Below are 22,040 nucleotides of genomic sequence, written 5' to 3'. Positions count from 1 at the left end.
GTTGGTTCCAAAGCAAAGCTGCGTAAACCCACCACCGGCGCGGGCTGCTCAGTCTAATGAATATTAATCAAGCAGTCATCCAACCCGCCACCCCGGAAACGCGCTACTCATGAATAATCCACAGAGCCGCTGAGCGGGATTGAGATCTGAGGGAGGAAACGGTCGGACTTCGCGAACATGGCGACTGCAATGTACCTCGAGCACTACCTGGACAGTGAGTGTGGGGTCTAAGGGTATGAGCGGGCTGGGCACAGGCCGGTGTTATAGCCGGACGCGGGGACGTTATAATAAAAATGTGTCTGAGCGTGTAATTAAAACTGCGTCACCAGTTTGCGGGCACGCACTCGTGCACACAGCGGAACGTGGTGACGTAGTTAAGATTACGTAACTTTTTTTTTATTTAAATAGATAAAATAAAACTTTATTTATAAAGTCATATTTTAACAAAATAATTTCATCCCAACAGCTGTAATTGTATTATCAGATGGTTATTACAGGAGACACAACTTCAGTGTGTAGGTTTCTCCCTAGTTCCATAAGTGCTGTTTGTAGTCTAAGCAACTTGTGGATTGCTAGCTGCTGTGGAAGTACAAGTTCCAGGATGAGGTCCTGCTGGGATTTGTAGTTCTACTGAAATTACATTTCCTTTACCTCTGTTTTATACAGCCTCATGGTGTTGGGTCAGGTTAAAGTCAAGTGTTTTTCCTGTAACTGACCACTCTGCGTTGAATCCCACTCTCAAATTATGAGAGTTATTAGTTGCAAAACTACAGCTACTTATTCAAAATGATAAAATATGGTGACTGTCCACTTTGCCACCTGGTTTTATACCCTAACCCATGTTGGTCCTGGGTAAATAATATTGCAATTTGTAAGGCAGCCTCTCTTGTGTTAATGTAATGTGAAATCAGTGATCCATCTTGATTTAATCCTTTAAAAGTACTGTTTTTTTTTAATAAGAAGCTAATTTCAGCTGTATTATAATCTCAGTATGAAACTACTGTATGGATTAAAGTTTCATGAATCATAAAAATGGTAGATTACACTTCTTATGTGGTCGTATTATGCACACTTATATCTCCAAGATATTTTATTATTTTAATATGATTTTAATGAAATACAAACATACAATGAACATGAACAACAGATCCCATGCAATGATTTAGCTTTGTACAATTGCATATTTTTCTTGTAGTAAGAAGGGTGAAGTTCATTTAATAATGTTGGATTAGAGACATTTGATATCTCTTACGGCCAGGCAATTTTGTAGCTAGTTCAGGTGCATCCTGTGTGCATGCATCTGCATTGTATGCAACTAAGCATGTGTATAACAACATATATGACTGGGGATTAACTATACTCAAAAGCATATACATCTTGCTTAAGTGTAGTAAGCAATAAATTAGATACATTTTAATTGACACCTAGCTTTTAATATAACAAGTGGCCTAACAACTGAGGCCTGAATCATCTTAATCTATTAAGGGATTAATGTATTTAATTAAAAAACAGACAGTATGTCATGTAATAATACTAAATCTAATATTAGCTGTTGCCAATCCAGGTATTTTAGAAATGCACCATATATATGTTTTTCTCAGGTAATCAACAAACATACACTGTTCGTAGAGACCAAAATATATGTAGCTTGACTGATAATCCTGCTTCAATGGAAATATGGAATAGTCTGGTTATTTTGTCTCTGTTCAAGAACTTTACATGTTTTCTCACCCTCATCCATAGGCTTCTACACGATCACCACTACCAAATAAATTAACAGTGCATTAACCATAATTCACCTTTTCAGGCATAGAAAATTTACCATGTGAACTTCAAAGGAATTTCCAACTCATGAGTGACCTGGACCAGAGGACAGAAGGTAAGTGCTATGAAACGGATCATGTTGAGTGACTCTGACCTCAACATTATTCTTTATATTTGTTATGTGCAGGGAGGTAGTAAATAAAACTGCCAGTATTTTTACATTTATCTTTGAATAAAGACCTTTCTGTGGGATACATTGGGGGAATTCAATTGGCTGCGTTACTGTAAAAAGTGAGATGGCCTGTGCACTATTACCGATATTACGGTAATAGTGCCCATAATTACTGTTAATATAGTCATTTCAATGCCGGTTTTAACTCCCAGAAATGGGAGTTGAAATGACTGTATTCATGGTAAAAGACTTGGCGATAAGGTAAGGTATTCTATAGGTGTTCTCGGGGGGAATTGAATTCCCCCTATTGAGTTTTATACACAGCAGGCAAGGATGTCTGGTCCCTTCTGCTCCCTCCCGTACTCTCTACTTTCTTATCAGGCATTTGTGTAGAGGGTATGCTGCCCATCTGCAGTATAGATGGGGAGTGGTGCATCTGAAGATGATGATGGTAGGGAGGAAAGAGGGAACTTGGTACACACAGGAGAGACAGCACGAACAATAGTGATGCTTCTAATGGACTGTTTAACTACTCTTTGTAGCAAGCGCCGTCACCGCACATAAAGCCTTTCTATACAAATTTGTATGTAAATACATTTTTCATAAAACCTAATCACCAGCTGTAGCAATGTATTTAGTTTTATCTTTCTGGTTTTCAGAAATTTAGGTTTGCAGATACTATATACTATGTTCGTAAAAGTGCCTGCCTGTCTTTTTCCAGTATTTAGCTACTCTGCTGGAAAGTGTATCTGGCTGAAGACTATCATCTGTACAACATTCGCAGGTTTAGAAATCACCACCATGGAAAGATATTCAAAACCATGTACATCAGTCGACTGCATAGGATCTTTCTCATTGACACAGAGCCATCAGCTTCATATAGTGGTATATACACTGCAAGGGAGTGTATCTAACCAGATAAAAGATACTTCTATTTACAAAGTAGACTTTCTTAGTTCTCTAAAAAGAATCCACAAAGATGAACCTGTCCTTTAAAAATGACATTTTAATAGCTGTTTTATAGTGCATGTTCTACAAATAAACCTAATTTCATGTTATATACTTCATTTTTTAAAATTTAATTTTTTAAACTGGATACAAAGTACATTTTGGTTGATGTAATGGATCTTTTGGTAAAACATTTTTTTAACAAAGATTTTCCTGTAACTTTGTAACAGATAAAAAGAAGGAGATTGACACATTGGCTAGTGAGTACATTGCCAAGGTGCGAGATTTCACCCCTGAACAGAGGGTACAGCATTTACAACGCATCCAGAATGCCTACACCAAGTGCAAGGAGTATAGTGATGACAAAGTGCAGTTGGCCATGCAGACCTATGAGATGGTAAGTAGCGGCGATAATACAACTGTTGTACTATAGTTATTGACATTTCTAATTTCACTTTAGTGTTTCTTCACTGAAATCTGAATCGGCTAGTTGTGTCCTTGTCCTTTTATATGGACGAGGATCATCTCTGGAACGTCTGATGTTCTTATTTCACAGTTGGGGTTCATTATCATATACAGTATTTTACATGGAATACTGCATTATTCTGATTAACATCTGGTACAATGGATGACTTCTGTATTACAATTGGGGCAAAATTCTTTTCCAATAGTGCAAAACACTAAATGGACCTGATTCATTAAGGAAAGTAAAGCAAAAGAAAAAAATGAGTAAGTTTGTTCCTGGGCAAAACCATTACATTTAAAATGTAGGGACAGATAATGAATCAGGCACCCTGTGTCTGCTATTTAACGAGTGAGAAGTGTAGCACTTTATGTATTATAATCCTTAACAGTGTATTTGGGGATGTGCTCCTTTACATCAATACATGCTTGTTGCACCCCTTAAAGGTGGATAAACACATCAGACGGCTGGACGCAGATCTGGCGCGATTCGAGGCTGACCTCAAGGATAAATTAGAAGGTGCAGAGTTTGACAGCCCGACTGGACGAGGTATAAAAAGTAAGTTGTGAAATCATAACTGTACAGTACAAGCTTTGCCTTATGTAGGCCTTGTTTTGTGTATGCAAGGTTCAGTTGTTTCAGAATATCATGTTTTACATTTGCTCTGTTTATTTTACAGAGAATCGTGCTCAGAAAGAAAAACGGGGATCTCGAGGCCGCAGAGTATCAGAAGAGGACACTGTAAAGAAAAAGAAACTAAAAGGAGGGTAAGTGACTGTAGAGGTTATAAAATGGCCATCATTGCGAAATATTCAGTAACTTTCAGCAGTCACTGGTAGTGGGAATAGATAAGTGAGCACCATGGTCCTCATAGAGACATCAGAAGTGTGAGTGGCTTCAGCAAATAGTTTAAGCTTCAGAGACTACGAGGAAGGACGGCAGTGGCTGGTGGGGGTGCTGTGATTGGTGTGTTTCTGGAAGTTGTGTTCGGATGATTACCATGTCCACAACACCAGGATCTCCTCCCCTGCAGCTTAGAAAGATGATCATAAAGATGAAGTCTTTTTGTTGTGATTAGAATCCAGAGACGCTAGATACAATGTGGATTTCCATGCAGTACTCTCAATGACTAAGAATGTCTGAAATTTTTTATTTGGAAACATTTCATAAGAAAAATAAAAGCATGAAAGATAATATCAGCTACTCTAAGAAGAAATGCAGATCATGAGCATCCACTGCAGAGCATATGGATTTAATATTCTAGAGTAGGCTTGGGCAACCTGTTGAGCTACAAGTACTATCAATATGGTTAGCAGTGCATGCTGGAAGGTCACAACTTGCCTCCTCTACTAGAATTCAACACGTAACAGGGTCTGACATTTTACAAAAGATGCCTTTATGGATTGGGTATTACATACTACTTACATGGATTGGGTATTACATACTACTTACATGGATTGGGTATTACATACTACTTACATGGATTGGGTATTACATACTACTTACATGGATTGGGTATTACATACTACTTTGCAGAGTGTTTAGATTGTTTAGGAGCACATACACATTGAGACGATTACCTCCCTCCATTGTTAATTAACCTTTTGTTTATATAGCACCATCATATTACACCGCACTGTAGAGAGGGTTGTTTCACACCAGTTCCTGCCCCAGTGGAGCTTACAGTGTAACTTCCTTTCCTTGCACATTAAGGTCAGTTTGTCAGAAGCCAATTTAATCTACCAGAATGTATTTTAACTGTGGGAGGAAACCCATACAAGCATATGATGAATGTTCAAACACCACTCAAATAATGCCCTGGTCACATTAGAACCCTTGGTATTCCCAGGCTCATACCATTTACTGTATGTACAATCCAGTGTCTTTTGTAACTTAATGTGATAACCCTAATCAACAATTGTGTGCCTTGTGAATAACTGATTTGTTTCATCTGGCAGGCCAATGTTTTCAGAGGCGGTACTTTCTGTGCATCCTTCCGATGTCCTTGATATGCCGGTAGACCCTAATGAACCCACATATTGCCTGTGTCACCAGGTGTCCTATGGAGAGATGATTGGCTGCGACAATCCAGATGTAAGGATTTTATGCACTAGTTCTCATAGAGATGTATGTGTATGTATATGTGTGTGTGTGTGTGTGTGTGTGTGTGTATATATATATATATATATATATATATATATATATATATATATATATATATATATATGTGTGTGTGTATATATGTGTGTGTATATATATATATATATATATATATATATATATATATATATATATATATATATATATATATATATATATATATTATTCAAAGGGACTCTTTCATAGTCTTATAGTCTATCTAAAGATGGGGTTTTAAAACAGTAAGGAGACTTTTTAATGACTTTTAATTCCTCTTTAAAGCTAGAGGCCTTTTTTGTGCTAAGCTACTCAATGCCTTCTGAATTGGTCACCTTGTGCATACTGGGCCTGATTTAATTAAGGAATGCGAAGTGAACGCAATTTGCGGGAGTTTTATGTTTGTTTGGTTTTTTAACGGATGGAAAATGCAAGCAGGTACTCCCGACGATCTCCTGAAACGTTTCTAGTTGAATACAGGTGTAGGTATGCTCAGCTTACACTGTATTTGCTGTATGCAGACAGACACAACTCACTGCTGGATGTGAACAATGCATATGTATATATAAAGTTCTATCAGAACGTACCGAAAGCAAAAAATATTAAATACATTATCACCTGTTAATAATATAATTAATGAGAATACAGTTAAAAAAAAAATCAGGATGTTATTAATGCCTACTGTGTATAAAGTCCATTTTTTATAGATGCTCTTGCTTGCAAACATATGTTCTAGCGTGCATAAGCGACCGTCATCATCATTTACACCTGCCTTGTAGCTGACGCAAGTTAAACTCATGCACCTCAGAGATGCCCAGACCTTGAATCGGACGGAAGTGTGTGCGCTAAACCTTGCCACGTCCTTGCTGTACATTTCCTATGTGCATACGCCCCTTCCCTCCCCTGTTCCACCTCATCATAGGCTGTCAGCAGTGTCCTTTCTGTTGGAAGGTGAATGACATGCACTTGAGTTCACTGGTGTGAATATCGGCATTTACCTTACTTAATGATTTGGGCCCACTAGGAAGATATAGGAGACGGGTAGATAATGTAATAACTAATCTGCTCATTTCGTGCATTAGAAAGAAAATAACCCCTCCTCTGAATGTAAGACCTCTGTATTGTTAATGAAAACACACTCTTTGTTATACATCGATGTTTTGTCCCAAAAAGCCCCATGCCCGATAATTATCTTCTAGAGCAGTGGATCCCAAATTTTTTCAGTTCAAGGCACCCTTAGGGTCTCCATAATTTTTTCAAGGCACCCCTAAGCCAAAATAATTACCAAGTAGTCCCCCGCCTTGCTTACCACTGACCCTGGCCGAGGCACCCCTGTGAGATCGCCGAGGCACCCCAGGGAGCCTAGGCACACAGTTTGGGAACCACTGTTCTAGAGCTATAATTGGTATGGTGGAAATTGCAGTCAAACAATGACTATCTGACTGTATGCACAGTCATCTTGTGACGGCATTGACAGATTACAGAGAAGGCGGAAATTATCTATCTGCTCAGCCCAAGTGCTGATCAGCTGGGTCTCGTATAGCCCCAGCATGTGTCTACATTGAAGGATGCTGCTATTCAACTCCTGCCAAGCAGCAGGATCAGTCCATCTCTGGACACCTTCAGTCTTCCTTCTCTCTCTGAAAGCAAGTGAACAAAATGTGTTTAAGTTTTAAACCTAATATTGTTGTTTTGTTTTTTATTGCTAGTGTCCTATAGAGTGGTTCCATTTTGCCTGTGTAGATCTCACCACTAAACCAAAAGGAAAATGGTAAGTCTCAAATGTAATTGTTGACTGGAGTATGTGTGTGTGTGTATGTGTAATATATATATATATATATATATATATATATATATATATATATATATATATATATATATATATATATATATATATATATTATGGAAACATGCACATAAACCACTAGACTTATCCGTGTTCCAATATTGGATTTCACATTCTAAATAGTGCTATAAATTGACTTCCAGCACCAGTAATCTTAGATGTTTATTACCATTGCATGTTGGTTTACCACTGTACATTGTGGGAAGCAAATGCTAAAGTAAATCTCTTTTCTAGGTTCTGTCCCCGCTGTACTCAGGAGCGGAAGAAATGATCATAACACCATCTGTGATCAAATTCGTCTTTACTACTTCCACGTTCTTATGTTCAGTGTATCACCCCTGGCATTTGTCTTGCTACTGGATGGCTTTCTAATGAAGGGCAGAAGCAGCAAATCAGGTTGTGCCAAGTGTACAACCTCTCTTCCTAGGGAGAGTATTGTTGCACTTTAGAATTGGTACTGCTAAATATATATAAATATATTCATTTTTATTTTTTGTATCTATGTCAAGAATCTACCACTTAATCCAGATTCCCTTTCCAAAGTTTTTACATCAACCAAAGTTACTGATGGGGAAGGACAAAGCACCAAGCAGATCTTCCTTTTTACCTCATTGGTGCAGTGACACGCCATGTAAACCATTGTTTTATGTACCCGTCATGTTAAATTTTGAACAATATGTAGCTGATGTGAGATGTTTAAATATTTTTATAAAGGGGCACTCTGACCTCATACACAACATGCATGCTTATTACAGTGAGTACAATGAGGGTTATTACTGCAGTGTTGTCTTCACAGTTAAGGCAGTGATCTAAAGCCAGCCCTTGCACTACTGCTCAACATTGTCATTACAAGATATAGCCCTGTAACTATTTACTACAGCTTTAAAGTGACCTTGTCATGCAGTAATGTAGAATTACACATAAAGCATGTGTAATTAGTGACGTTACTTAAGCTCATATTGTGTATTAATTAAGAGTGCCCCCCCATTTTAAAGCGGCCCTGTCATGTACCCATAATGTAATATCCATTTTGGGGGGCTTTCCTACTATTCAAAAAAATGTAGCCTCTCAATTCACCAAGAACAAGTATGTCATAAATATGTCCACCATCATGAACATTAATTTCAATGTCACTTGTTTCTAGGAATTGATAGGCTGCATTCTGGATCATCCCCCAAAAAAATGGCTGGAGGTGACAAGTGGTCTTGAGGAAAAAGCTAATCGTAAAACCTGACTTAATTAGTACTCATATGAGTGAAATAAGATTACAGAGGACTGTAGATTTATTGTAGGGCAGTTGCCTTTTAACTAGTTCTTTAAGTCACCATGTTTAGCCTATGGCTCTATTCTGAGCCCTTTCAGCTGAGCTCCTATCTCATGGTGCAGTTTCAGAAGTGGTTTGACAACAAATCTATTGTGTTCTAGCATGTCTGTGAACTGACACTGCTAAGTATAGTAAGAAGCACCAAAGATGACCCATTATCAATTCTCTTTCATTCAAGATATATTTTAAGCAAAACTGTATAGAGAAACTTCAAAATGTGGATTATATATTTGATTCTAGAACCCATTGAATCTATTACACAGCTTTCGGGGTCTTCTGTGAGGCTGCCCGTTAAATTAAATTAAATTACCCAATATAGTATCAGAGTGCCAGTTCTTATTTTTACATGTAAATACATAAATATGATGTATATCTATATGGAGATCAGATTATATGTATAAAGGAGTTATGGCGAGACAGAATTATATTTAGTTTGATGAAGTTCTCATGAAAAGATGTTTAATGGTTTGTTCAGTGCGTGTGTATGTGTCTGAGATATATATATATATATATTATTAGGTTGTTTTTTTTCAGTACGGCCACAGTTTTAGTTACTTTTATCTTTGCGAAAGCAGGAATATGTTCCTGAGCAACTGTCAAAGTATTGGTGATAATGAAATATATTTCATATACCCATTAATTTGTCACCTCATTCATGATCTTTTCTTAGGGACATACAGCATTCTAGCTATTGAAAATGATAATTTATTCCTAATTTAAATATATACGGCCTTCATCCATGGAGCATGTTGTTCTCCCATGAGGCAAAGGTTTACGTAACCCTGTACAGAAATGAAACCTGTGAAGAGACACACAAATTACTGCAAGGGGGGTACTTGTTGCCATTACAGTTAGTTTATATGGAAGTGGGTCTGTCACTTTTGCCTAAAAAGATGTTCTTTTTGAAACCTCAGCAATTTTCAAACTGCTATCCATCTTTCTACATCTGTCGTCGCATATAAAATGTCCGTTCATTTGGCATGGGCCAGCAGGAATGCGAGGGGTAAAAGGCAGATTTAAAAACAAACTAAAGAAAGTAGTGAAGGATTTTTTTTATGTATGTTGGTATATCCAATGGTAATTTGTGTGCATCATCCCACTTTTAGGGTAATGTTTTGTTTACAAGTACCCATATTTGTATGTTTTCTATTAAATAGACATCAATATGTGTGTTCATTATTAAACTGGACATTTTGTGCATTTGTGTGTCTCGGTGTGGCTAACCTGAAAACGCTATAAACTGCAACGTTATGCAGTGTTATCCGAAAATCAGTCAATAGATCTTCCGAAAATACATGTTATGTTGCATGCATCAATTGTGGAAACATAATATTGCAAAATAGTGGCACATTTTGTAATGACGTTACAGGATAGCTAAACCCAAGCAAATCTATTTGATAGAATATTTCTATGGACCATGATATGAGATATTGCTTGTATTTCCTTGGTTGGCAGAGCAGATCTATGCTGCCAGGACAGTTATTGCAGCTGTAGCCATTCTAATGATATGCTGCGTTAGGTACATCGATCTCGCTTTGTATACTCTAAAAAGGAAGACGAAGTATCTGCACGCGCAGAGGAAGTGTTGTGTTGCCATGGAAACTGCTTTTCTCTTTACAGTGTTAATCTACTTTAGAATTAGTTTCAGGATTTGTAATAATTATACCCCTTGTCAAGACATGAATACAGGTCTATAACATTACTTTTTTAATTTTCATATTCATTTGTAACTCGCTTGTTGTTTTAGATCACTGCCACTGTTTAATGCATTTTTTTTTTTTGGGCCGTAAATCTGCTCCTTTCTTGTCCATAGACCTCTGTCAGCTGTGTGCGATCTGTTGAAGTGGTCATTGTTTAGCACATGGTAAAACTCTCAGTGTGCAATTTATGTAAACCTGAAAGTTTTTTTGTTTTTGTTTTTGTAGCTTTACTATAAAGAGCTTAAATCAAATGTTAGGGCTGCATCTGTGTAAAATATACACATTCTACGTGCAGCAAAACCAGAAATGAATCTGCACAAGTCCAGGACTATCATCATTCCTATACTATCTTATAAAATGTAAGTGGGTGAGGGTGTGCTCTTCCAACTTATCAATATGGGAACTCCAGTCCAAAAGAAGGGAAAAGGCTATAAGGATAAAACAATAATATCTTCTTCTTTTCCATTCTTTTGGACTGGAGTGCGTTCTTAGATTCCGGATTCTACCTGCAGGCAGACGGAACTGCAATAGCAGATGCATTGCTAGATCTCTTGTAACATTGTAGGCGTGTCACAATCATCCAATCGGGAGCCAGCTACCATTTCTAATCGCATGTCACATCCTGACTTGTGGAAATGCTGCTTTTCATCAGTTCTTTCTGCCTCTGTAGCTACCCAATCCAGTGGAGTTTATGCACCACTGCTTCGTGTAAATGGCATAGGTCCTAGGAGAGGGACAGTCACCAAAGCAAAAGTCTTGGCGAATGGGAGACTTCTGTAAATTATTTAAAGGTGCACAGAAGGAATTGTCTTTTCAATTTGGTCATTATTTAATGTAAAATATAACTTTGTTATAATCAATTTAAAGCCAGTTAACTGTGATTATGAATTCTAACCTGGCATAAGCAAAGAAGACATTAATTAATAATTAAATTGAAAAAATGTTTTGCTCTAAATCTTCTAATTTCATGATGGTTGTACTTTTTTTTTTTTTTTTTTTTTAAAAATGTGCAGCAAAAATCTCACTGACAAACAACATGGGGAACTCCTTTACAGAACATTATTCATCACTTTGCATCTATTAGTTATTTTGTAATCTGAATATAATGGAAGTCTGAATGTAGCCAATATTGTGAGCATATATTTAGTGTTATCAGTATAACCCCTAATAATTGTGACCAAAGTACTGGTGTAATATTTTATGTCAGATTCTAATAGCCCTGTTGACAGAATGTATATTATGTGTATTTTGGTATTCTATCTTCAGGTTTTATAAATGGTCACAAACTGTTAATGTATGTTTTGAAACATATCAGAGAATATGTTATATAACAGAGTTATTTAATTTATAAGACTTCTTGACTGATATAAATGTTCTATTTAAATGAAGCTGGATGTTGCAGTCCAATGTTAACCTGGAAAGTTAATAAAAAGTTTGGATCTATTAAATATTATGAAATATAAACTTGCTTGCACACCTCACCTATGTGGTTTCTTCTTCATACAGTTGCATACTTGTTTTGTTGTCCCTTTTTTTTTATTTCTAGAAATCTTACATTCCAAACTGATGCAGAGCAGCATAACTGATCTTCTAAAACTTGCTTATACCACAAGTATTACTACTTGCTCTGCTACTTCAAAGTCCTATTTGTAGCTGAGCTTTTGACGGGTGGTTGCATATTTGTTTACTTTCAGTCACTGCGTAAACAGCACTTGCCATTTGGAATCACTGAACGCTGATGGTATCATTGGAGAATGCATCACACACAATAAATGGAGCAATCCATTTGTAAAAAGAACAAGTATATAATTAACTTTAGTAGTTACAGATAATGATAGGGGTTCAATTACCATGACCCCCCCCCCCCCCTTTCTTTTTCCTAAAGCTATCAACACAAACACTTTTGGTATCCTGAATGGTTCATTTTTGCTTTCATGCATGCTAGAATAAAAAGCATACGTGTTGATTATTTACACTATGTTCTGACAGACTGTTTTCTCTGGGGTGCTGATGATGGTGGAATACAGATATGCATGCAAAAAAATAAATTCTTACATTATTTTGCTCTTACATATACATAGTTTTTAAGAATCAGTGAAAGTTATAATGATTTAACATACACTGATCATTGTTCATTTAATAAATAAGCAATTATATGGTTGTCCTCTTCCTACTCCATGGCAGCCCTTACAGACTGGTTATGCCCTTATTCAGCAAAGTAGTGACAGGAAAAGACTGCCAGCCCTGGAATGAATATATTCTACATAATGTGACTCCTCCTGCCACAGCCTGTCTTTTTCCTGTCTCATCATAGCTTAGTAAGGCAGTGGTGATATAGGTAAGGCTTTTCTTATGAGTAGGTTTACCTAAAATCTTTACTGAAAACCCACCAAGCTGGGAGTGGCTTCCCGGACCACAATCCCACCACCAACGGTCTGGAATTTGCGGTTAGGGTTTCAGCAGCATGAGAAGCCTCCTGTACCATGACCTGAAGCAGCTGACAGAGGATGGAGGCAGTAGAAACTTAGCACTACTCAGTCTCAGTACACAACCTGCGGCATGGATCTGGAACCCCTGAAAAGAAGCCTAAAGAAACCCATTCTAGGTAAGCCCTTGGGAGGTTTCTGCATAATATACAAGGGTTAGGTAGACATTTTTATACATTACCCATTTTCAGTACTCATGTAGAGGGGAAGAAGACCAGTAAAACACATAACTGAATATGTGGAGCTTCTGATAAGGACATCCAAAAACATACTCCTAGTTTAATTGGCTGCTATCAAATAGTACTTAGTGTGTGTGTTAAGGAATTTAGACTGTAAGCTCCATTGGGACAGGGACTGATGTGAGTGAGTTCTCTGTACAGAGCTGCAACATTAGTGGTGCTAAATAATAATGATGAGGATTTACCAAGGTATTGATGACTTCTCAGAGAACGGGGGCTTGCAGTATTCCCATGCCTAGATGACATCTTGTAGTAGGGAAGCCAAAATACAAAACTCAAGTCAGCCTGTTACAGAATCATGGCTGCATAATAAACTGGACAAATCTCTGTTAATACCTACATAACAGCTACAATTGCTATGAGTTGGATGATAACAGACAAATCCTCCATAGCAGAAGATAGACTTTAGCAGCTGACTTTCTAGTTCAACAACAGACAATAAAAATTTGTCTCTGACTTCTATTAATGTTTTCATGGAAGTGGAAGGGTTCTGTCATGGGCATGATGGCACATTAGAAATTGGGGAGAGAAGGTGTTGGAAAGGTGGAAAACTGTTCAAGATCAATAGAGTTGATATTCCTGCGGTTGTGAGGAGGTTAAAGAACTGGGGGTGAGTGAGTAGCTAATAAGGTGATGATCCGAGAGGGGGAAAGGAGTGTTATGGAAAAACAGAAACTGAGCATAGTCTAGAGAAAACAAGATCAAGACAGTGGCCATCCTGATGAGTAGCGGATTCAATCCACTGAGAGAGGTCAAGTGAAGATGTTAGAGAGAGTACTTTGGAGCAGCTTTGGAATGTGGATTAGCAATAGGGATGTTGAAATCACCCATGATGATGGTGGGGATGTCAGAGGATAAGAAGTGAGGGAGCATGCAGAGAAGTGTTCAAGAAATTGTTGGTGTGGACCAGGGGGGCGATAGATGACAGCAACACGCATAGAGAATGGGTTAAAAATCCTAACAGCATGTACTTCAAAAGATGTGAACGTGAGTGATGGGACATCTAGGAGAACTGTGAACGTGCATTTAGGGGAGAGAAGTAGTCCAACCCCACCCTCCTTGTCTGCCTCCCGGTCTGGGGGTGTGGGTGAAATGGAGACCACCATGTAAAAGGGCTGCAGGTGAGGCAGTGTCTGAATGCGTGAATCATGTTTCTGATATTGCTAGAAGGTTTAGGTTGTTTGAGAGGAAGAGATCGTGTATGGAGGTAAGTTTGTTACACACAGAACGTGCATTCCAAAGGGCACATTTAAAGGACTTTGTAAGAGAGGGAGACTGGTGATGCGTTTGAGGTTTGCTGGATTGCTGTAGCTATATGTGTGTGGGAAAAGTGAGGGGTACATAGATAATGCCATGAAAAGATAGAAAGAAAAATATTTTAGCAAGCATTGGGATTTGTGAGTAAAATAGCAAAAAATGGGGGAATTAAAAGAGTTACCTAATTACAATGTCCTGTGTAATCAGAGAAGTAGTGCAGAGTGAGGCTGCAGTAGATGTAGTTATTCGTGGAAGTCTGGACAGCATGGAGTAATGATATGGGGAGCCATGTGGGGGAGTGGGTGGAAGTGTTGAATGTAGAGTAATAAAGAACAGGTGATGGAGTAGCGGAGTTCTTGCAGAGTCATGAGAGAGGAGAGTGGTTCAAAATCAGTTTCATTTCTTCCTACTTCTGATGGCAGACAAAGCCTTGAGTAGAATTGAAAGTGCAATGATGAGATAGGTGGCTGAAATAGCTGTAGCATGGGTAGGGAGTGGCTGAGCAAGTAGTACAGCAGGCTGTTTAAACAGAGGGGATTTTGTTCTGGTAATGCCATCTCGTGATGCCATTAACTGAAGAGGCGGTACCACATAAAAGCATTATAAATAGGCTCCGCCAATGAGGGATAACGCAATTAATGTATAGGGCAAAGCGAAAACAACCAGCTCCAGCAAAAAAAACTTTTTTCACCAGCCTTTCAACCTTTGAAAAATCAACCTCTGTACTATACCTAAAAACACTCTTAAGGACGGCCACTGCCTATGGGTAGGTGCTAATTGCTTTCCCCCAGGCTAATATTTGCTAGCCAGCACCTATGTGGTGGCTATTTCTGTTATTATCCAAGCCTATTAAGGAAGTGTAAATCCAGGCTTTCTTCTGAAGCATTAAATTATATGAAACCTGTAGCGTTGACATCTGCAGGATACATAGCAAAATTTTGTAGGGCCCACCATGTACTGGCCAAGGTTGACAAAAAATACACCTCACCCCACCCCAGGTGTGAGACTGTAAAAGTTGGACCACCTGCTAATATGGTAGTTCACGTTTGGTGTTTTGATGTTTGCAATAAAAAAAAAAAAAGCCTCAAAAGTATCCAAAAATGCTAGTAACTGCACAAAACCAGAAATCTCTGTAGATAATTAATACTTAACATTTTTACATTTACATCAAGAATGAACCTGTACTAGATACACAGTTTCAAATATAAAAGGTACTAGGCTAAGTCGCGAGTAATCCTCTATGCGGCCATTTTGGGCATTCTGTAAAGATGTGCCGGTCACTGGAAATATTTTAGCCGTTATACACTACATTTACCTATTCCCTTTTGCTAATAGGACTTAAACTGAGCACTATGGGGTGTGAGTACCATGGCTACGCTGAGCACAGGAACCTGAAAATAAAGCATGTGCCTTTTATAGTGTAACTAATATGTTTGGGCGAGGTCAGTCAGTACAGCTATAACTATTATAGGTGGAATAAGAGGACATCAGAGCTTGTGAGTTGCAGCCTCGGTTCCAATCAGACGCTCGGCTGACTCCACACAGAGTCACAACATTCCATATGTCCCCACCCAGTTCCACAATCACAGCGAATGAACGTCCTTTATTTCTGGTACTAGTAGCTGCGTAGCTATTTTATTTTTACATGATGAGAGGAGAGCTGTGGTTGGCTGAAGGCCGTCAGGTGGCTTTTCTTACGCTTTCTGCTACATACAGTGGAGGGCAGATGACAGGGGTGTGTTATTTCCCATACAGTGAATATACCAGGTACCTACACTGAAGGGGATTTAGACATTTCACAGTGATGTGTCTAAATCCCCTTCAGTGTAGGTACCTTTTACATTCACTGCATGGGAAATAGGATTTAGCCAGCTCTTAGCCACACTTATACTGTCTTATATTACGGAGGTTGTTTTTGGTGATGATAGTATCAGTACTAAATAACATGAAAATGGATAGTATAATATGTACATTTTGTCTTGAATTTGTTTCCAAGTCACCCGAAAAAATAATATTTAGCCATTTATTTTTTATTGATAAAATGTACATATTGGGACAACCTTTTAAGAGTTAATTTCTCTTGTGGTTACTCACTAATGATTAATATGGATGCGTAGAGAGCTAAAAACAAGATAATCTTAGAGTGAGAAATAGCGAAACTGAAGATACAGGGTTATAAATTGGAAGTAACAGCAAGAAATGCAAACTGAAAGGTCAACTCAAAGTAAAGGATAATGTGTAGATATTAGCCCAGGAGAAAAGTTATTTACAATTATTATTCGGTGCTAGAACCTTAATGCACATCAGCATGCATTAGACATATATAAAGAGCTTCATCCCCCTCTCTATTCACATAACTATCACTCTTCGTTTTAAATTCATCAGCCATTTTTAGGTGGGGTAATAACATGAAGTTCGAGAGCAGATATAAAATAATTAATAAATTGTCTATATTAGGTTTCTTGCTTTCTCCTCCTTTAATATCGCTTGATCAACGGACACTATAAAAAAGAAACCCATAACAGTCTGTCTTCTCCAGTGCGTGTCCTTTTACCCTCTGGAGCGCAGCTCTGGGAGAAGTCACAAGCACTATTTGAACACTTCCTTAAACAGGTGAGCTTTCAGCAGGATCCTGCCGTTAGAGACGATACTTGACAGACAGACATTCTGCTGAAGATTTCCAGGGGCAGCATTCAAGAAGGGTCCTGAGAGCGGAGGTAACCTGGGGGGAAAAAAAAGCGTCAGCGTGAGCAGAGAGTTGGTATGTACAGAGACTGTGATAATATATATAACAAGTCGAAATGGATAGGACAGCACTAAATACGTTTGTAGTGAAAATATAATTAAAATGGAAGACCATATGATTTCAGTAGGAAAAGAGTAATTAATGATGGAGAGTAGAGAGGTTATTCCTGCAGTGGCTATTTGAATGGAATGTAGGGGACCAATATACCATTATAGCAAGAAGGATGTTGCAGCAGTCTGGACAGTATGTAACAAAAATTGCTTTGTAGTGCAAGAAAAAATGTTTTATTTCTGAAAAAGTAATCATGGAAAGAAAACAGAAGAAATAATAGGATTTTTATATATCTGATAAATCCTTTTTTCTTAGTCCACTGGGAGACACTGGAAAACATTAGGGTATAGTGTAAGGACCAGTTATGTGGACACTTTAAGACATCCTAGAAGTTCACTGTAGCTCTATCCCCTCTATACCACTCTCCCAATAGGCCTTCAATTTATGTTTAACCCTGGAGAAGAGTAGACAGGCTCAAACATCAGCGATCGTGGGTGGGCAGTACACCATCATGCCAATTTCTTATCGGCAAACTTGGCAACTGAGCGCCTAGCAGATGAGAGAAACGAAAGGAGAGAAATCTGGGCTCCTTAGCTTTTGGTACATTAACAGGAAGGAAAGCACTTTTTCCTCATGTCCACTAACTAATAATATTGACAAGCTACAGAAAAAGAATGTGACTCGAGTCTTCTTAGACTTCATATCATCTTCCAAGGACTAAAGCCAGAGAGTCCAACAAGCCAAAATCAGAGTCAGATATCCATTGCCCAATCAATCCATTGTCCAGGACCACCTCTCCCAGATACTCTGTAGCTCTCTGAATCTGCTCCACCAATAGGAGCAATTCAGAGCACTGATTGCCAGCTAAGAAGCCCTCAATAATCTTCTCGGAACAGCATTTCACAAAATTGATCACCCAAGCAGAGACCAAAGTGAACCTTAAGGAGGCTGTCCCCAAAAAAGGACTTAACGTTGCCCTCAGCCTTATGGTTCGCACCATCCTTAAGTATGGCTACATTAGGACTTGGGATGGTAGTTGTCTTGGACAACCGTACTACAGATGTGCCCACCTTAGGAGTTGTTTCGCATTTACCAATATCCTCAGTGGTAAGAAGTAAACAGAACTGTGACCTACAGGGAAACCTGGAACTTCTGGTCCGCAAGTTACAAACCTCACCCAACAAATCATCCAGCGGAGGAAAAAGGACAAAAACCCGCGCTTTTGACCTCCACTTAAACAGAGAAGGCTTTGCCGTCTCAGGGACTTCTATCTCTGGGATGTCTAAGACCTGGCGCACAGCATGTATCGGCTCCTTCACCCACTGACAGGACCCCTGCCCAAAGCAGGAGTCCTACAAATCTAGCACTCTGCCCTCCCTATGGACAGTCAAGAGTCTGGCTCATTCTCAGGTTGGGGTGTCACCTCGTCCAGCACTTACACTTAGCGGATTCCAACATCCTCTCCAAAATGGAGGAAACAAACACCAGGCTGCTGCCACAGGACCCGCAGGACCTTGGCCCAACAACACAAACACCAAACAAGCCAGACTCCCTGAAGAGCCAAAGTGAAATGACTAGCTGAGCAATCTAAGCCAGAGAGTTGGCTAGTGACCTATCCAAGGCATTTAGAGTTTCAACTGGAACAGGTAAACTTCTTCATATAAGTTACCCCAGTCATAGCCCTGGAGGACCAACCTGCAATCTGACATAAGCACAGATAGAAGGAAAAATACAAGGACAGACAGAAGCAGCACACAATAAAAAAAAAAAAAAAAGTGAGCCTGCAAGGCAGCCCTAAAGCCCAATAAGTCTTTGGGACTAACCACTTAGTAAAACCTGAAAAACCTATTACCTTAAGAGGATCAGAGACAAGCAGTGCTGGTGATCCAAGATGGCTGCTGTTCTAGTGACTGCACACGTGGAGTGCCAGACCACCAGAGAGAAAGTGCAGGGAAAGGAAAGAAGCACCTCTCCCCAGAAATGCATTGGTAGCTGTTAAAAAGGGTGCACCATCCACCAGTCCAGTGTCTAGTGTGGTCTTACATACACCCAGTATCCCCCACCTGACCCAGGGCCCTTAAGGAAACAGGAAGCCTGCCCGAACATTAAGAGGTAACTATTCCTGTGGCCAGTGTCGGACTGGGGCATGAAGGGCCCACCGGGGGACTGCAAAGCTAGGGGCCCACCAGAGGGGGTGTGGCCAGCATCATAGAGGCGTGGCCTGACACTAGAGGGGGGAGTGGTCAGCCCATGAAGGACAGCTAGCATCATAGTGTAGTATATAAAGAATGCAGTGTGTATATAAAGAGTACACAGTCTTGACCTCCCCCTTAGATTGGGTAGAACAGTCACCAAAAATCTGGATTGTCCCACTAGAATCAGAACATTTGACAGACTGTCCTACCTGTTCTTGTCACCACCTGTGGCTGCTGGTTTCTTAAGTTGCGACTTGTCTGGATCCCGGAATGTTGGGTGCCCTATTTTGAAAAAAAAATGGGTACATTTAGAAAATTCCAACCAGCCCCGGCGTAAAATCTATAGCACCCACAATTAATACTTAGGCCTTCCTCCAGCCCCAACATTAAAGATAGAGTATTCTCACTTAATAAATAAACCTATTTCCCTCCCTCCAAACAGCCCCAGCAATAAATGAATATCATTTACATATAATACATATACCTATTTCCCACAACAGGCACTGCCATTAAATAATTCATATTCACATTTAATAAATAGACCTCGTGCTCCTCAAACTCAGCCCCACATTCAATCAATAGCACCTAAACCACCCCAGGATTAAATTAAAGGTCTGTCACCCCATCTTAATTTAATAGGCCCCACTCTTAAATTAAATAGCCCACCAATAAATTAAATTGCCCCACCATCACCCCACAAATAAAATAGCTCCCATTAAATAATTAGCCCCCACCTAAACTCCACCATTAAATTAATAGCCTATCTCCTACCCATGTACTATTAAGGCAACCCCACTCCTTTCCCTCATATCACACATTATATTAAAAAAAACATTCCCTCATTATAGCAGCCCACACTCCTTTCATTCACACCATATTGTGGCCCCCCCCTCCCATTTCATTCACACAGTATAGCAGGCCCCCCCTCCCCTGTCACTCACACAAATAGCAGGCCCCCCCTCCCCTGTCTCTCACACAGTATAGCAGGGCCCCCCTCCCCTGTCACTCACACAAATAGCAGGCCCCCCCTCCCCTGTCTCTCACACAGTATAGCAGGGCCCCCCTCCCCTGTCACTCACACAAATAGCAGGCCCCCCCTCCCCTGTCTCTCACACAGTATAGCAGGCCCCCCTCCCCTGTCTCTCACACAGTATAGCAGGCCCCCCCTCCCCTGTCTCTCACACAGTATAGCAGGCCCCCCCTCCCCTGTCTCTCACACAGTATAGCAGGCCCCCCTCCCCTGTCTCTCACACAAATAGCAGGCCCCCCCTCCCCTGTCTCTCACACAGTATAGCAGGGCCCCCCTCCCCTGTCTCTCACACAGTATAGCAGGGCCCCCCTCCCCTGTCTCTCACACAGTATAGCAGGCCCCCCTCCCCTGTCTCCCACACAAATAGCAGGCCCCCCTCCCCTGTCTCTCACACAAATAGCAGGCCCCCCTCCCCTGTCTCTCACACAAATAGCAGGGCCATCTTTCATTCACACTTACCTTATTGCTGCATCTCACATGCTTGCTGTGCGATCAAAAGCAAAACAGGAAGTAACGTGCGTTCCACGGTGGAACGCACGCTACTTCCTGTTTCCTGTTTAGCGAAAGTGACTGGTCCCTGAGGAGGGGCCAGCCACCCACTGCCACGCTGACCCCGCCGCGCGGCACCTGGCTTCCGGCCCCCACCGACACAAGAATCATTTTTTTAGCCCCGCCCCACCACGGAGGAGGGCGGAGCTATCTGCCATCAGGGCCTACCGGTGGATTTCCCGGTCCACCGGCGGCCCAGTCCGACGCTGCCTGTGGCCCACAGCAGCTTACTAAACCTATCTTCCAGCACTGTGGTGGGAAAGGTTAACACTCAGTCTTGCTGTCCTACAGAGCACCCCAGTAATAAAAAATATGCCCTGCCACGCTGGGCAACTAATCTAAACTGAAGGCCTAACAGGAGAGGAGTATAGAGCAGGAGGAGTGTAAGTGAACTACTAGGATAGTGATGGTTAACATGTGACACTCCAGGTGTTGTGAAACTACAAGTCCCAGCATGCTCTGCCAGCTATCAGCTAGTTATCTACTTGAGAAGCATGCGGGGGGCTTGTAGTCTCACAAAACCTGGTGTGCCATAGGTTAGCCATCACTGTTCTAGGATGTCTTAAATTGCCCTTTCGCCTGGTCCTACACTATCCTCCAATGGTTCCTAGTGTCCCGCAATGAATGCCTGAAAAATATCAAAATTTTAAAGTTATGGATAAGTGAGAAGGCTGAAGTATACCACCTAAAAAAAGTGCGTAGAAAACTGGATGTATTGTTATTTTTGTAAGAAAATCGAGAAAAGTCTTATGTACGGTGTTGGGACAAAAGCAATTATACTCATGGTCTGTAATGATAATATCATCTGAGTAAAATGTGAGTAGATACAGTATTTTTAAAAAACAAAACCACAACATCAATGGCAATAACGGTCTCTGTATTATCTCATTTGCTGGTAAGGCTCTACTCCTCTTTCAAATAAAAGATGCCTTTTCATTTTGAAGTAAGAGAGGTGTCAGAATTGAGGCAGCGGGGCATGTGAGGGAAAAGATAATGAGAACGTATCATGGGGAATATCAGAGAAAAGCTGGTGCGTGTTGTCAGGGTATTGTTGGTTGAGGAGGGGCAGTGTCGGGAAGAAGCTTCTACCTCACATGCCCCTTCTGCCCACATGCTTTACTCACACAAGACCCC

The 22,040-nt window shown here is 40.1% G+C and overlaps 1 protein-coding gene across 1 annotated transcript; it reads left to right on the top strand.

Moving 5' to 3' along the window:
* Positions 1–56: 56 nt before the first annotated feature.
* On the top strand, positions 57–11,801 carry ING5 (inhibitor of growth family member 5). Its single transcript, XM_075201765.1, has 8 exons — positions 57–214; positions 1,808–1,879; positions 3,115–3,281; positions 3,794–3,905; positions 4,027–4,114; positions 5,306–5,441; positions 7,193–7,254; positions 7,564–11,801. Exons 1-8 carry the CDS (start codon positions 178–180, stop codon positions 7,598–7,600), a joined length of 711 nt encoding a protein of 236 aa, XP_075057866.1. The 5' UTR covers positions 57–177; the 3' UTR covers positions 7,601–11,801.
* Positions 11,802–22,040: the final 10,239 nt, after the last annotated feature.

The sequence above is a fragment of the Mixophyes fleayi genome, chromosome 3 (genome assembly GCF_038048845.1).
Source record: "Mixophyes fleayi isolate aMixFle1 chromosome 3, aMixFle1.hap1, whole genome shotgun sequence".
Lineage (NCBI taxonomy): Eukaryota > Metazoa > Chordata > Amphibia > Anura > Limnodynastidae > Mixophyes > Mixophyes fleayi.
This window is presented reverse-complemented; position numbering and strand designations above follow the sequence as displayed.

Coding starts and splice junctions, on each gene's coding strand:
- ING5 (XM_075201765.1), top strand. CDS start 178: ATGGCGACTGCAATGTACCTCGAGCACTACCTGGACA. Junction 4,115..5,305: donor AAAAAGAAACTAAAAGGAGG/GTAAGTGACTGT, acceptor TTCATCTGGCAG/GCCAATGTTTTCAGAGGCGG. Junction 5,442..7,192: donor TTGGCTGCGACAATCCAGAT/GTAAGGATTTTA, acceptor TTTTATTGCTAG/TGTCCTATAGAGTGGTTCCA.